Below are 17,500 nucleotides of genomic sequence, written 5' to 3'. Positions count from 1 at the left end.
TGGCAAGTGGCATCTTGGCAGCTGCACGCTTGACTTTTCTCAGTTCATGGGCAGTTATTTTGTGCCTTGGTTTTTCCACAAACTTCTTGCGACCCTGTTGACTATTTTGAATGAAACGCTTGCTTGTTTGATGATCACGCTTCAGAAGCTTTGCAATTTTGAGACTGCTGCATCCCTCTGCAAGATATCTCACTATTTTTGACTTTTCTGAGCCTGTCAAGTCCTTCTTTTGACCCATTTTGCCAAAGGAAAGGACGTTGCCTAATAATTATGCACACCTGATATAGGGTGTTGATGTCATTAGACCACACCCCTTCTCATTAAAGAGATGCACATCACCTAATATGCTTAATTGGTAGTAGGCGTTCGAGCCTATACAGCTTGGAGTAAGACAACATGCATGAAGAGGATGATGTGGACAAAATACTCATTTGCCTAATAATTCTGCACTCCCTGTATGCATGACAACAGTGGGGACAGGGCATCTCCTTGGTAAATACCACACTGGTGACTTATGCATTTCTTTTAAAGTTGGTCTCTAGGGTTGTTTTCTGCATATCGACTAGAAAACAGAAGCATCGCATAAATTTAATAACTAAAATACTGCAAAACCCAAATTGTATAACAGCTTCTTAAACTATTAACAAAGTTTTTTGATTTCCAAAAAAGATTGTAAAAATTTTTTTCTCCTGTAAATTGAACGTCTACACACACACACACAAAACATATTCATCTCAGCACAGGTAATACACAGTGTCTGACCTCAGAGTCTCCAGTCTACAATGTGGACTCTCCAGAAAACCACACAGTTGATTCACTCCTTGATCATGCAGATTGTTTTTACTCAGGTCCAGCTCCCTCAGATGTGCAGGATTAGACTTCAGAGCTGAGCCCAGAAGAGCACAGCTGATCTCTGACAAGCAGCAGTTCCATAAACTGTATATAAATAAAGATGTTAGTTTATTAAACAACGTTTAATGTTTGAAATCATTTAGTGCTCCATAATCGATCTGTAAAAAATAAAAATGCTGAAGTCTAGCTGTTTTCGAACAAAGGAAATATGATGACTTTACTTGTATTTGAGAAACTCTACTCACTACTCACATTAAGTCAATGTATTTCACAGCATATTGTGTTGGAGTATTTTGGAGTTTTCACTTCTAAGCTCGAGTACTGTAATTCATTATTATCAGGATGTCCTAGAAACTCCCTGAAAACCCTTCAGTTAATCCAAAATGCTTCAGCAAGAGTACTGTAATCCGATTACTTTTTTCAAGTAACAAGTAAAGTAAGGGATTACTATTGAAAAAACGGTAATTAGATTACCGTTACTTTCCCGTAGGAACGCTGCGTTACTGCGTTACTAAAACCGTGATTTTTTGCGAGAATGTCTCATGACAGTGACGTAAGCGAGTGCGACGTTCGTGACAACAGCTGTGTGCAGATCAACAATGGATAATATATCGAGTGCGGGAGAGAGCATGAGCATGCAGCGTTTAAAGCGTGGAAGTACGGACCTTACTTTGAGTTTGATTCCATAAAAAGTGACAAAAACATTAGTGTCTGTTGTGCGTTGGAAGAAAACTTATTTTTACAGTGAAAAAAAAACCCTAAACGTCCAAGCAAGCACCGAGTGCGCTACGACTAGGGATGGGTATTGATAAGATTTTAACGATTCCAATTTCATTTTCGATTCTGTTTAACGATTCGATTCCTTATCGATTCTCTTATCGATTCTTTTTTTTTTAAAAAGGAGAACACTAAAGTCGATTAGCTTAGAACTGTGTTTTATATCTTCTCTTTGAACAAGATAGAAATTTAGGAGTAACATGGCCTTACAAACCCAACAGTGAGATCTTAAGAGATCCAGCCTACGGCTCTTCAATGGGGTGTCACAGGGTCCCCAGGAAAAAAATGTATATGTAAAATAATAAAATAAATATTCTCCTGTAGCAATAACAAAGTTTAACATAACTTATTCTGTAGCAATTACACAAGAATATCCAGTAATGTCCCTGCCTATGTAGCAGATGTGAAATGGTCGACTGCGTTGTGACAACAGACACGGACTGGCTGGAAACAGGGTTTATTCCTATAAAACAGAGTGCAGCAGCAAAATCAGTGTCACACAGCGGCAGCAGGCTTCTCCTCACCCAGTGTGGAGTCCGTACAGCTCTGGCTAGGAAACCCCACACCCGCAATGTGGCCGCAGGTGGCGTTACACTGATTAATGTCCCACTTCAACAATAACACACGGAACCTTAGTTCCACAAAAATAAAGTTCACACAATAAAAAAGTATAACCTATGTACAATACAGTTTTGAGAATATTCACAATTCGTACATTATATCTCAGCTACACCTACAATTAAACACATTCACTTACCAAAGTGAAATCGGGGGCATCTGCTGTGGCAAATGGGTGCAAGCCTTTGACCGCAAACTTAGACACTGCTGGGTGACATTCGTCTATTCTGGCCTGAAAGGAGACGCTACCGGTAGACTGCAGCGAGAACTGCCAGCATCTGAGCCAGCCAGACTCTGTCTCTCTCATCATGGTTATCTAAATGCAACGCACAGTAATAGCAGGTTTTGTAATAAGGTAAATCGCGCTAACATAATATGCAATGCTAATTGATTAGTTACCTGCGGTATTAACGGGAGAGGACGTGGAAACGCTACCGCTGCTGCTGGGTTGAGCTTCGCTAGTCCGGAGCGGATCAAAAACACGACATTCGTTGAAAGCAATCGCGTGTTTTTTGAGCAAATGCTTTTTCATATTCGTAGTGTTTCCTCCCTTTGATGAAATCTCTACTTTGCAAGTATTGCACGTTGCCCTGTTGTCATCCTTTCTCATAAAGTGTAACCAAACTTTTGAGCGTTTGTGCCGCTCAGGCGCCGTGTTTCCTACTGGGTAAAAGACGCTACTCAACGTGATGACGTCATTCGGGGCGACTGGAATCGATAAGGGAATCGTTTTTAAAAGTGGCGAACGATTCCAAGGAATTGAAACAGTGGGAACCGGTTCTCAACAAGAACCGGTTTTCGATACCCATCCCTAGCTACGACGTAATGGGAAATTCACAGAGAAACTCGTGGATTCTTCCACTGACCGCTGCGGCACACCTGCACCAGGGTAAACCTCCGCCTACCCCACTCCTGCTTTACAGGTGAAAATAGAGCAAAAGGACCGCTAGTCTTTGATTTTATTTATTTTCTGCTGTGTTTTACTTGCATCTAATTGAAAGAGTGAGTTTCCTCAGAGTAGGTGTTTGCTGGCATGCAATTTACTTGGTGAGAACTTGGACACATGATCATGCTAAAATATAATTTTCACATCCCCACATTCAGTAGAAGTTCTAATAAAAGCCATTTGTAGACATGTATTCCAGTTCAGAATGTGAATTCTGTTGCATATAATTTAATTTTTGCTTGATGCATAAAGTTAAAAGATTAAAACTGATAAAACAAGTTTTAAAAAGGGACTTTTCCATTTGATTACATTTTGTATGATGGATTATGCAGAAAAAATAGAATTGGGCTGAAAGATCTATCGCTTTATCACCTCTTCAGGTTGTAAATCGTGTTTTTAAAAAGTAACTAAGTAACTAAGTAATTAATTATTTTTGGAAATAAGTAATCAGTAAAGTAATGGGATTACTTTTTTGGGGAAGTAATCAGTAATTAGTTACTGATTACTTTTTTCAAGTAACTTGACCAACACTGCTGATGACATCTATCAGGTAAAGCATTGTTACATTATATTCATCTCAGTGCTCAGCTAAAACAAGGTGTCTGACCTCAGAGTCTCCAGTCTGCATTTCTGACTCTCCAGAAAACCACAGAGTTTCTCCACTCTTGAATCCCGTAGGTCATTGGAACTCAGCTCCAGCTCTTTCAGATATGAGGAGTTGGACTTCAGAGCTGAGCCCAGAGAATTACAGCTGATTTCTGACAAATTGCAACTCCTTAAACTGAATGAAAAATAGTACACTTAGTTCCACTGACATTAACATGAACCCTCCCTGTGTTGGGTAAATCAAAAGTACTGATTTCTGATGTCTAAATTGTGTGCACATTTTGTGAGTGTGCTTAATATTACATGATTTGTTAGATATAAATTATTAATTTTAAAAATTCATCTGATGAGCAGTAAAAAAAATATCTGTTGCAAATGTTTGTCATGATACATCCATGTATGGACACATATATATGGACTATACACTAAAATTTATGATGTCATGATGGTGTCCTTGACATTGAGCAAGAAAGATGACATGAAAGAAATTACACAAATCTGCAGTGTTTAAGATCTTACCTGAGACTGCCTAAAGTACAGTGTGTACTCATCAGTCCAGAGGAAAGTAGCTTCATCCCTGAATCTGGCAAACTGGTTTCACTCAGGTCAAGCTCTTTTACATTACTGGATGGGGAGCTGAGGATTGTGGCTAGAGCTTCACAGCTTCTCTCTGAGAGGTTACAACCCCTCAGCCTAAGAAAGAAAAGCAATAATATACACAGACTTAGAAATAATTCTTACTTTTTAGGAACTTAACTTAAACTTAAATAAATTATTAATAACTCCACCTACAGCACTTTCTTGGAGGCTTTGGCAACTGGAAGCAGCCTCAGAAGAGCCTCCTCTGAATTTGAGTCAGAGTATTTTTTCAGGTCAAACTCATTCAGATCTTTTTCTGATGACAGTAAGATGAAGACCAGAGCTGACCACTGAGCAGGAGACAGTTTATTTGTGGAGAGACTTCCTGATCTCAGGGACTGTTGGATCTCCTCCACTAGAGAACAATCACTGAGTTCGTTCAGACAGTGGAACAGATTGATGCATTTCTCTGCAGACAGGTTCTCATTGATCTTCTTCTTGATGTACTGGACTATTTCCTGATTATTCTGTGAGATACTTCCTATCTGTGTCAGCAGGCCTTGTGAGGGACTCTCATTGTTCAGCATTGAAAGACCCAGGAGGAAACGGAGGAACAAGTCCAGGTGTCCATTTGGACTCTGTAAGGCCTTCTTCACAGCACTCTTGTAAAACTGTTTAACTGTATGTTTGTTTCTGAAAACTTTAGACAACTGATATGTTTTTTCTTTAAGCAGGTTGACTCCAGAGTTGATGAAGGTCAGATGGACATAAAGAGCAGCCAGAAACTCCTGAACACTCAGATGGGTGAAGAAGAACACCTTGTCCTGGTACAGTCCTCTCTCCTCTTTAAATATGTGTGAGAACATTCCTGAGTACACTGAAGCATCACTGATATCGATGCCACACTCTGTCAGGTCTGATTCATAGAAGATCAGGTTTCCTTTCTGAAGCTGATCAAAGGCAAGTTTTCCCAGATACTCAATCATCTTCTTGATTTCGGGACTCCACCATGAATCTCTGTCAGCTCCGCCATTAGACTTGCCCTTCTTCCCTTTGGCTTGTAGCACCAGGAAGTGGCTGTACATATCAGTTAAAGTCTTGGGTAAATCTCTACCCTCACTGGTTTTCAGGAAATTCTCCAGAACTGCAGCAGTGATCCAGCAGAAGACTGGGATGTGGCACATTGTGTGGAGGCTTTGTGATGTCTCAATGTGGGAGATGATCCTGCCAGCCTGCTCCCTATCTCTGAATCTCTTCCTGAAGTACTCCTCCTTTTGTGGGTCAGTAAACCCTCTGATCTCTGTCACCATACAAACACAGTCAGAAGGGATCTGATTGGCTGCTGCAGGTCTTGTGGTTATCCATAGGTGAGCAGAGGGAAGCAATTTCCCCCTGATGAGGTTGGTCAGTAGCACATTCACTGAGGTGGACTCAGTAAGATCAGTCAGGATTTTAGTTTTGTTGAAGTCCAGAGGAAGTCGACACTCATCCAGACCATCAAAGATGAACACAACCTGGAAGTCTTCAAAGCTGCAGATTCCTGCTTCTTTGGTTTCAGTAAAGAAGTGATGAACAAGTTCCACCAAGCTGAACTTTTCCTCTTTCAGCACATTCAACTCTCTGAAAGTGAATGGAAACATGAATTGGATGTCCTGGTTTGTTTTTCCTTCAGCCCAGTCCAGAGTGAACTTGTGTGCTAAGACTGTTTTCCCAATGCCAGCCACTCCCATTGTCAGCACTGTTCTGATTGGTTCATCTCTTCCAGGTGAGGCTCTAAAGATGGCTTCCTGTCTAATTGTTGTTTCTGGTCTGTCTAGTTTCCTGGATGCTGTTTCAATCTGAGTGACTTCATGTTTATTACTGACCTCTGCAGTCCCTCCCTCTATGATGTAGAGCTCTGTGTAGATCTGATTCAGAATTGTTTTGTTTCCTGCTTTAGCAATCCCCTCAAACACACACTGTAACCTCTTCTTCAGATTTGACTTGAACTTGTGCTGACATAATCTCTGAATCTCTGAAAGAAGAAAAAAATATTAAATAATAATACTAACTTTATTTATACAGCGCTTTCAAACAAAGTGCTGTACAGCTATTTGAAACTAAAAAGATAAATAAATAAAAGCGATACATATCAATACAAGTAAAAAACACAATACAAGTTAAAAACAGTAAGAATTTAAAAACTAGAAGGCATAGAATCAAGACATGTAAGATAGGGTGAACAAATATGTCTTCAGCTTAGTTTTAAAAACCTCTAAAGAGCATGCCTGTCTACCTAATATCTCAAATCAAATGAGTAGATACTGTACAGAAAATCCATGATCAAGAATCAAGTGTCGTATCACTTAACTTGCCTTTTTCACTCTGCTTTTTCTTTTCATTTCAATTTATTATGATGGCCAAGATTATCAACAGGAAAGTTGTGTCGGGCATGCTGGTACAATTCATCAAGTGTTTATTCACTACCTAGAGTGGTATGTCTGCTAGCCTCTTGACAAAGAGCTGTCTCTGTCCCTCTCTACCTTCTAGATATGCCAGAAAGCCTGAATGACACACCAGAGTGATATACTGCCAAAACTGTTAGTTTTAGCTAGGTCACAGGTCACAGGTATATGACCCTTGACAAAATTTCCCATATGTGGGACTAATAAAGGTTATCTTATCTTATCTTATCTTATGATTGATTTGGTAACCATATCATCGAATCTGTGGCCACATGTTCTGGACATTCAGGTGAAGAGTAGGAGCTGAGTTGTCAACTGATCAACACCTGGAGTTTTGCAAGACACTGCAGTTGCAAGGTAGTTGGTGCCTGTCGTGTGGTAATCCCCAAAATAGATGGTGGACACTGAAGGTGAAGACAGCTATCAAGCTGAAGAAGTCCTGCTGGGCTTGGTTAGCCTGTGGGACTTCAGCAGAGGGTGTGCTCCAGCTACAAGGGAATCACACTTGTCAGACTCTGTGGCAAGGTCTATGTCATGGGATTGGAAAGAGGAGTTCATCCATTAGTGCCTCAGATATGGGAGAAACAATATGGGGTTTTTTCTGGTCATGGAACACTGGACCAGCTCTTTATCCTCTCAATGACATTTGAGGGTGTCTGGGAGTTTTCCCAGCCAATCTACATGTGTATTGTGGACCTGGAGAAGGCATTCAATGACGTCCCTCGAAGTATCCTGTTGGAGGTTCTTTGTGAAAATGTGTTAGAGTTAGGCTAAACTGTGTTGCCAGTTTTTATTGACAGAATTTCTAGACATGCCAGATGGCAGCAGGCTTTGACTTTGATGGGCTCAGAATCTTATCTCTATGTTTTGCAGACGATGTGGTTCTGCTGGCTTGATCAGGTGGTGGTTTCCAGCCTGGTCTTTAGCCAGAAAAAGGTGGAATACTCACTCCAGGTCAGGGACAAGTTGCTGCCCAAAATGAAGGTGTTTAGGTATCTCTGGGTATGGTTGGGGTGCTGTGACCGGTTGGAGTGAGAGAAAGAAGACAGGATAAAGACATGCTGGCGAAGAGAGCTAGAGATTGTCTGTGAAGGTTCTCAGTCATCCAGGTCATCGTAGTCAAAGGAGCTTGCAAAGAAAAGCGTCTGAACTTCTTTAAGTTGCTTGAAGATGTTTCACCTCTCATCCGAGAAGCTTCTTCAGTTCTAAGGTCAAATGGTGGAGAGTCCCAGATATAAACCTAGTGGGAGTAACCCCCCACAGAGGGACAAAAGGACCCCCTGATGATCCTCTAATCGCCTGAGCTAGGGTGTGAAACTGGGTGTGGGTCCAATCAGCCAGAGTTTCGGGTGAGCTGATTGTGAAACCTGGCTCCACCTTATCATGCGAATTCCTGAGGTCAGATGGCCCAGGATGTGAGTGGGTGTTAAGGCGTCTGGGGAGGGAACTCAAAACTGGATTATAGATGGCAGAGAGTTGGTGTCGTAAACCACCGCCTCTCTTCAAAGATGGTTGCTCACAGTGGACATAGATGGCTTCTTTCACTCCTCTTTCAAACCATCTGTCCTCTGTCCAAAATGTGAACATTGGCATCCTCGAAAGAGTGTCCTTTATCCTTAAGATGCAGATGGACTGCTGAGTCTTGTCCTGTGGAGGTGGCTCTTCCATGTTGTGCCATACGCTTGTGAAGTGGCTGTTTGGTCTCTCCAATGTAGAGGTCTGGGCATTCCTCGCTGCACTGTACAGCATACACCACATTGTTAAGTCTGTGTTTTGGAGTTTTGTCTTTCGGGTGAACCAGTTTTTGTCTGAGCGTGTTGCTGGGTCTGAAATGCACCGGGATGGCATGCTTGGAGAAAACTCTCCTGAGTTTTTCTGATACACCGGCTACATAGGGGATGACAATGTTGTTGCGTCTGTCTTTTTTATCCTCCCTCGCTGGTGTCTGATCTTCTTTTCTGTGCCTCTTTGCTGACTTTATAAACGCCCATTTAGGATAGCCGCACGTTTTGAGTGCTTCCTTTACATGCGTGTGTTCCTTCTTTTTTCCTTCAGGCTTAGAGGAAACATGTTCTGCCCGGTGGTGTAGGGTCCTAATTACTTCAAGTTTGTGTTCCAGAGGGTGATGGGCGTCAATCAGAATCAGAATCAGAATCAGAATGGGTTTTATTGCCAAATGTTGAGCAGGTTTACAACATTAGGAAATTGCTGCGGTGCTTCAGTGCAAACATACTGTCATAAATTGCGCTTAAATAGACATGAAAAAATAAAAGTAAGAATAAGAATTAAAAGTGCTACGTAGAAAGATATATACATGAGTGCAGGTGGTGATCAGTGCCAAAACATGGAATGATGCAGTGAACACAGCGTAGGGTCATGTGTTAGTGGTGGGAACAGTCGTACGTTTATTGTTCATGTGTCCAACAGCAGAGGGGAAGAAACTGTTCTTATGGCGAGAGGTTCTGGTGCGAATGGACCGGAGCCTCCTGCCTGAGGGGAGCAGGTCAAACAGACTGTATCCAGGGTGAGAAGGGTCAGCTGAGATCCAAGCTGCACGCCGCAGTGTCCTGGAGGTGTACAGGTCCTGCAGAGATGGGAGTCTACAGCCAATCACCTTCTCAGCAGAGCGCACAACACGCTGCAGTCTCTGTTTGTCCCTGATAGTGGCTCCAGCGTACCACACGGTGATGGAGGAGGTGAGGATGGACTCGATGATTGCGGTGTAGAATTGCATCATCGTCCGTGTTGGCAGGTTGAATTTCTTCAGCTGCCTTAGGAAGTACATCCTCTGCTGGGCTTTCTTGATGACGGAGATGATGGTGGGCTCCCACTTCAGGTCCTGAGTGATCGTGGTACCCAGGAAGCGGAATGAGTCCACAGAGGTGATGGGGGTGTCAGTCAGGATGATGGGGGGGAGTGGGGCTGTGTGCTTCCTGAAGTCCACAATAATCTCCACTGTCTTCTGGGCATTCAGCACCAGGTTGTTGTGGCTGCACCAAGACACCAGACGTTCAACCTCCATCCTGTAGGCAGACTCATCCCCGTCCGAGATGAGCCCAATAAGGGTGGTGTCATCTGCAAACTTGATTAGCTTGACAGACTGGTGGGTGGAGGTGCAGCAGTTGGTGTACAGGGAGAAGAGCAGAGGAGAAAGAACACAGCCCTGAGGGGAGCCGGTGCTGATGGTCCGAGAGTCCGAGACATTCTTTCCCAGCCTCACATGCTGCTTCCTGTCCGTCAGGAAGTCAGTGATCCACCGGCAGATTGGATCGGGCACATTCATCTGGGAAAGCTTGCCTCGGAGATGGTCTGGAAGGATGGTGTTGAAGGCAGAGCTGAAGTCCACAAACAGGATCCTGGCGTAGGTTCCTGGGGAGTCCAGATGCTGCAGGATGAAGTGTAGGGCCATGTTGATGGCGTCATCTACAGACCTGTTGGCTCTGTATGCAAACTGCAGGGGGTCCAGGAGGGGGGCCATGAGGGTCTTGAGGTAGGAGAGAACCAGGCGCTCAAATGACTTCATGACCACAGAGGAGGTACTGGTCCGTGTGTGTGGGCTTCCGGTAAACTTTGATGTTGAGGTTGCCATTCTCTTCAATGTCCACAGCACAGTCCAGGAAAGGCAAACAGTTATCCTTTGTGTCTTCCCTGGTGAACTTGATGTTTTTATCCACAGCGTTAATGTGCGCAGTGAAGGATTCCACTTCTTGTGTCTTGATTTTGACCCAGGTGTCGTCCACATATCTGTACCAGTGGCTGGGTACTCTTCCTTTGAAAGAGCCAAGAGCCTTCCTTTCCACTTCCTCCATGTAAAGGTTGGCTACAATAGGTGACACAGGGGAGCCCATGGCACAGCCATGTTTTTGTCTGTAGAAGCCTTCGTTGTATTTGAAGTAAGTGGGGGCTCGTCCGGGATAAATTTTGAATATGGCACAGTTTAGCCTGGGTGATTTTATAGCTAAGCCTTCATTAGACCAGCTTGATGCATGTAGGAAGGAGGATTTATGTGCTGTTGCCGCGCATTATGAAATCCCTGTGGCTAAGACCATGAAGAAGAGCGAGTTAAAGTCTCTTGTGGTCAGTGGGTTGGTTGGGAAAGGTGTGTTCCCTTTGGACGCGGACACTAGGGATGCAGCGTCGGTCTTTGAAACCTCTGATCAGCCTGAGGATTGTGCTGAGGAGGGGACAGTGACACCTATTGTGGTCAAACCAGGTGGGGGAAAACCCCCAGCCTCTCTTCCACGGTTTGAGCCCTTCTCTGTCGAATCCAGTAATTCCAGTGTTGGTGCACGTTTAAAGGTACATTTGGCTCATCTTGAACTTGAAGCCAAAGCAAGGGAACGTACAGCTTATAGTTTCTGAGTGTTTGGCTCTTAAACGTAAACAAGTGCCCCAGCAATTAAAACAAGCTAAAGGGGTTGGCCTAGTCAAGTCGCTAAACTGCCCCTCTAATATGACCACGAGTGAACCTGATAAGTGTTTTAAACCCTTCATTTTTGATGGTTTTGTCTCCTTAACAGGGTTTCCTGGGGATCAGAAGCCCGGGAGAATACTAAGGGACACGGGTGGCTCACAATCATTTCTATTGGCCGATGTTTTACCAGTCAGTGATGAGTCATCCTGTAACGTAAGTACAATAGTGCAAGGTATTGGGATGGCCTACATACCAGCACTGTTACATTGTGTTCATGTGCAGTCGTTTTGAGTGCTTCCTTTACATGCATGTGTTCCTTCTTTTTTCCTTCAGGCTTAGAGGGAACATGTTCTGCCCCGTGGTGTAGGGTCCTAATTACTCCAAGTTTGTGTTCCAGAGGGTGATGGGAGTCAAAGAGGAGGTACTGGTCCATGTGTGTGGGCTTCCGGTAAACTTCGATGTTGAGGTTGCCATTCTCTTCAATGACAGATTGAAGAGATTAATAACAAGTAGTGATTGATGCGGACATTGTACCAGTCCATCAGAGAGAAATAAGCTTTCTCAGAAAGGTGACTGGTGTCATGGGCCGCGGCCCGGCGTCCGGGGTGCTGTTGGGATGCCCACGCCCACGGGCGTGGCTGCTAACCCCACACCTGCATCCCATCCCAGGCGATCACCAGGTGGACTATTTAATCCTGCCCTACCTGCTGCTCCACGCCAGTCCGTAGTCGCCTCTCAGCGGTAACGTACACCTGCGGGAAAAACCCTTATGACAAATTGTCCATTGGAACTGACTCTGTTTTACCCTGTGTACTCAGATCACAACTTGGCGTTTTTGCGAGCTTCCTGCCTGTCCACCTGTCCGCCTGAGATTCGGAAGCACTATCAGCCTCGCCGTCTCGACCCTTTTGGAGCCCCCCCCCCCCTCTGGTTCACTCAGCCCGGCTACCTCCATAAGACGCATACTCCACCTTCCCTCGTATGCTGCCTTTTTTCCGCACCCCAGTAATCTGTTTCTCTTTTGTTTTGCAGCTTCTCACAGCCCCGCTCTCGGCATTCCCTGCGCAGTTCACCTCCCCAGTCCCTCGGTTTCTTCTGGTTCCATACGTTGTTTTTTCGGCTACCCTCACGGGACACCTTTAGTTATAATAAATTTGCTTTCTTTATTCCCTCCTACCCTGGTGTGTGTGTTCTGCTTCTGGGTCCAGCTTGCGCATGGAACTTCGGTTCATGACAACTGGCCTCTGCCTCTCAGGCATGTTCCACAGGAATGAGGCCTGGAGCAGACCCAGGACATGCTGTGGAGATTTCATCTCTTCACTAAGCTGGAGGTGATGGCTGGGGAGAGGGAGGTCTGGGTATTGTTGACTAGGAAATCCTCTATTTTAAAATCATATGTTGTTAGTAGGTTTTATACAGTTTTAAATGACATCTAAACCACCCTCCCAATTAGTTTAACCTAATCAAGCAATATATATTTAATTAATATATTTAAAAAGAATACAATCATGTTTAAAAAGGCAGTGATTCAAACTTGCAAACTTGCACTTGTGCATTAACTCATATAGAAAACAAGAACAAATAGATTCAAGGTCATGACTAACTCATCAATAAACATGACAGTAATTTCATTTCTGGTGTTTGGCTGGACCAGCGTGTCTATCAATGCTATGGATGGTTATGACATATGAATCACGTGACCTAATCAATGTTTTTATTGCTTTCTTTCTTAATAACTTTGTAATATCCCACTTATTAATCCTTCCCTGATTTACCTGTGGGTTCTGAGGTTATGTCTTTCAAATTTTTCAGCAGATCATTTTTGTCAATCTTCACCAAAGCCATTTTAGTAACTTTAACGGTATTGGTTGAGTAGGTCTGGAACATTTGATCGACTGTGTCCAGCCTGTCTGCGTTCTCCAGCCGACTTGTTGGGATTGATGGGAAACCTTCCATGGCCCCCTTCTGACACAGTATCCACTTGAATTTTTTGAAGTCATCACCTCCCAAGTCCTCCAAGGTCTGCAGAAGGACTTCTTTATGTGTCGCCATCTTTTATCATATGAAGATTCAACAGGTGTCAGAACTGTAAAAACAACAATTTTCTGGTTTATCAATGCTCACGGTAATTACAAGTGTTTTAATTCATTCATAGACAACTCAATTTGAAAAGAAACAAAACACAGAAACACACCAGGGCTGTTCCTAGGTATCGCTGATATCATGAGTTAAGAAAGCTGATTTTGCTGATTTAAAGGCGAAACCTGTGTGAGTGTGAGAATTTCGGGGTCTTATCAGTTAATTCCAGCTGTGATTAACCCTTTAAAGAAAAGCGTGTCGTATTTGATACGTGTTTTTGTGTTTTTGGGACTTCTACGTCAACAGCGTGACATTTTTTTTTTATCCTTAAAAATGATAGAAATTGCTAAATATAAATGACTTATATAGCAAATGCAGCACTTGTTTCTCTTTTTGTTTTTGGAGCCATTTATAAGTGGACTTGCCGGTGTGTGTTGGATCATTGCCTTGCTGTCTTGCAAAAAAAGAAAAAAAAAGGTTTGCGGTTAAAAAATGACTAACTACAAGGCACAGAAGGAAAGAAACTCCATGCAAAGAAAAAAATCCAGATACCTGGATAATTTAGTGTAATGCCATGACTAACCCCTAAACTAATTCAAGATTGTTTAAATTGACTATGTTTGTAATTATATACTTTTGTAAAAGAAAAATTAAGCCAACAAGCACTTAAAAATGCTTCAGTGAAAAGTGTGAAATGAAGGGTTACAACAGGATGTTTAAATACAGGATGTTATACAGAGTTGGCCTAACCACCAACTGATAAGGTTCCTTAGAAGCATGTTGGCTGCTCGACATACACACTAATAAAAGTGCAGAAATGTGTCAGGCTCTTTAGCCTGTACATGGGTTACTCTGCACTTTTCTTGCTCCGTTTGAGAAACTAGAAGCACTGAGTGTGAAGCAGAAGAAGAATATCTACAGGATTCACACCATTAGCATCAGTTTAGTTTTTATGTATTAACAGAACCCTAAAACTTCAAAGTTATCCGTGCCTTCTCTAAGACATCAGAGCACAAACAAGGCTGGATTAAACCCATCTCTAATGCTTTCATTCTTTGAAAAAGCTAATGGTTCTGCAGGTCAGAGTGAACTTCTTACTTCTAGGCCCTCAGGGTCATTCACCCTCAGCGCGCAGCGCTGCCTAAGACAGAAGGAGATGACCACAAATGCTGGATGAATCACATAGCAGCCATCAAAGTGAAACCCCTCCCTCAGTGTAACAGTTCCTTCTCAGTCCTCCAATCATGGCCACAGAAAAATGATTTAAATCACAGAACTCTTTAATCTGACATTTGTACTGGAGGAACAAAAAAAGCAAAAATCACATACTCCACATTAGAAAATTACATCACAGAGCAGACTGGAAGAAACAAATATGCCTTATTTTAATCTCATAAAGTAACCCCCACACACGTTAAAACAGAGAGAGGAGTCTACCAATACTAATGTTGTTCCATAAAGATGTTATAAAGTGGGTGATCAAAGTTGTTCAAGCTTCTAACATCTTTAGTTTGCATCTTTCCATCACATCTCCCAGCTTGTCCAGTCTGGCTTTAATTACAGAGCCAGCTTTTGCTGCGAGATCGATCAACTTTAGACCAGACAACAAACTACGGAGGCTCCGGAAAAGTGCAATCAAACGATGAGTTTTATTATCACAGGAGAACAACCAACCGTCAGCATACGGATTGTTTTGCTCTGACAAGAATACATTGGGTTCTGGTTTTATAGGATAAAATATCACACCTACGTCAATACAGTTCAAAAATACATGGTGACAGACGGGCAAAAGTTCAACCCGTGCAGACAAGGGTACATCACGTACATATAACCTTACACTGACATATAACTTCTCCTTTCTACATTACTTGCCTTTTATGGTAATAACTTCAGGTCTCAGCATCTCTAAGAGCTAATAATGGACCCTCGTCATTAATCACTAAGTAGAGTACTTTGCAGCCAGTCTCAAACTGAAGCAGAAGATGCTTAGGCCTTTGCTCAGACCTGCTACTAGATTAATATGTGTATCGTAAGCGTGCATGCAATTAACCTGCTATGTTCTCATCTCCCCTCAGCATGTATCATCTGGACACTCTCACCAGTGAAGCTTAAAACCTTCTAGAATGGAACATCAACTCTAACCAAGCACATTCATGCATTGTGTATAAAATGAACTCAACCTATAAAAATAGAAAGGTCAATGTGATGACAGACATATTCAATGCAATATAAACCCTGCAGGAAATATTACTGATAAATGATACTGTAAAACATGTTATTAATACATTCTTCATAAGGCAGATTATATGGTAGCAATAAAAGAATCTCTGAATCCCAACACTTTCCTCACTAGTTTGTCTCCTTTCATCCTTGTTTCTGATGATTCCTTGCCAGCAGACTGCAGCACAGAACAGCACACCTGCTGCCACAGACTTATAGAACATCTGCAGCATTTTACTGCAGATATCAATGGATCTTAGTTCCCTTAACAAAAAAGAAAAGGTGATTTGGCAGTCTAGTTTGTTATCTGGTTATAAACCTAGATATTTAGATTTTGATATCAACCCTATGTCCACCCCACAAGCGTTCACAGGCTGGAGGGGAGGCCAGAAACTTTGGAAATCTCATTTCCTTTAACTTACAGGTGTTCAATATGAGGTCATTTTTGCCTTCCCCAAACCGGAGCACCAGTTCACACTTCCTCATCCCTCATCACCCATCGTTACAGAGGATGTGGTCCCAGCTAGTGAATGTGAGACTGCAGTAAAGTGAATGATTGAGGCGTACATGTGAGTTCAGTCCCACCCCTGACTAAAACCTGGGTCTGAAACTCCCTCACTGTACATGTTTGGGTTTCCAAAGAGGTTAAATTGATGAGAAATGGAAGCAAAGACTTCAAATATATGTTACCACATAAAACGTGTTTTGGTTGTTCTAATTGATCACATTTAAAAGTGTCAGTCTCTTTCTCCCCATCGTTACTGTCATTCACGACAGAAGCTGTGCTGTCTTAGATCTGCATGTGTCCTTCTTTAATGCCTTTTATTTCCTCCTTTATTCTTATCACATTTACGTTGGAGGAATGCTGGCAGTAACTGATTGGACTATTGTGGCACTTCAACAATTGTAGGAATTGCCTTTTAAACTTCTGCCCTGAACTTATGCACTTTAAGAGGATATAATCACATTCCACACAAAAAGGAACAAAATAAAGGGAAGAGGAGGCTCCCTGGGCGTCCTGCAGGAGCTGCAGACTTATTGTGGTGCTTTTCTTCAGTAATATTACTAATTTACTGTCAATTAATTTTCTATATTCATGATTTTTTTCCCCTTGCACCAAGCTTTAAAATATGGAAGTTTGCAAGCATATATGTGCCTTACACCGTGAGCTGTGGCATAAAGACCAGCAGTAAGTGTTACGTGTGCTGCCACAGTGGGTGGTCACAGGACTCTTTCACCCCTGTGTCACCACTGCTCCCATACATATCTGTCAGGCATTTGTTCTATCTGAATATTTTACTCTACTATCAGTCTGAACAAACAGGTCTATTCAATACAAATACTGTTAGAACATGAAGTATATCACCAGGTCGAAGAATGTGGACCAACACTCACCTTGTTTTTCTGTTCCTGCTCTGTCAGCTGTGAAGTGGAGTCTGATCTGGAAGTCCTAAAGCTTTTCAAAGCTACCTCTTATGTGCAGTGTAGCCCCTCCTCTCTGCAGTCACAGGAAGGCACATATTTCCTGACACTTTCAGAGGCCTTTATTCACCAACACCAAACGCTCTCAGACTGTGCAAACTAAAGTGCACACAGAATTATACACATAATCAGTTTTGTTCTTAGCGCTGTGTGTAGGTTAATGAATCCGAATCATCTGAAACTGCAGGCTTGAAACAGCGATGATGCTTAGAGGAGCCTACAACACAGAAACCAGGAAAAGCTCAGGGAGGGAGCCAGAAGAGGTCCACCTTTTCCATGAAAATAACAAATAGAATAGAATTCATTAAAATAAACACAGTGTGTAAAATAAATCTTTAATACGTCACCAATTTTTAAAGTAAATATATTTCAGTTTCCCGAGGAAAGACTGCAGCATTTGGTACTGCATATGACTGTTCTGCTGGTACAAAGGTACAGTCTCGTTCTGTTTGGGCTCCACAGGTTTAGGGGAAAAGACCACTG

At 42.6% G+C, this 17,500-nt stretch overlaps 1 protein-coding gene across 1 annotated transcript in view; it reads right to left on the bottom strand.

Annotated features, from left to right (window-relative positions):
- LOC146567829 (NACHT, LRR and PYD domains-containing protein 3-like) overlaps window positions 1–16,964 on the bottom strand; it is a 40,115-nt gene extending 23,151 nt beyond the window's left edge. Inside the window, exons 1-6 of the mRNA XM_085285679.1 lie at window positions 16,931–16,964; window positions 13,012–13,322; window positions 4,592–6,392; window positions 4,319–4,492; window positions 3,801–3,974; window positions 763–936 (exon numbers count right to left, since the gene is read on the bottom strand). Of these exons, the coding sequence (XP_085141805.1) occupies window positions 763–936; window positions 3,801–3,974; window positions 4,319–4,492; window positions 4,592–6,392; window positions 13,012–13,288 (2,600 nt within the window). The 5' untranslated portion in view covers window positions 13,289–13,322; window positions 16,931–16,964. The remainder of the gene's footprint in view (window positions 1–762; window positions 937–3,800; window positions 3,975–4,318; window positions 4,493–4,591; window positions 6,393–13,011; window positions 13,323–16,930) is intronic.
- Window positions 16,965–17,500: the final 536 nt, after the last annotated feature.

This window comes from Mchenga conophoros, linkage group LG9 (genome assembly GCF_057382185.1).
Source record: "Mchenga conophoros isolate Kocher_MC1m ecotype Shallow Benthic linkage group LG9, M_conophoros_male_GT1.1, whole genome shotgun sequence".
Taxonomy (NCBI): domain Eukaryota; kingdom Metazoa; phylum Chordata; class Actinopteri; order Cichliformes; family Cichlidae; genus Mchenga; species Mchenga conophoros.
The sequence above is the reverse complement of the archived record's forward strand: the minus strand, read 5'-3'. Positions and strand labels throughout refer to the sequence as shown.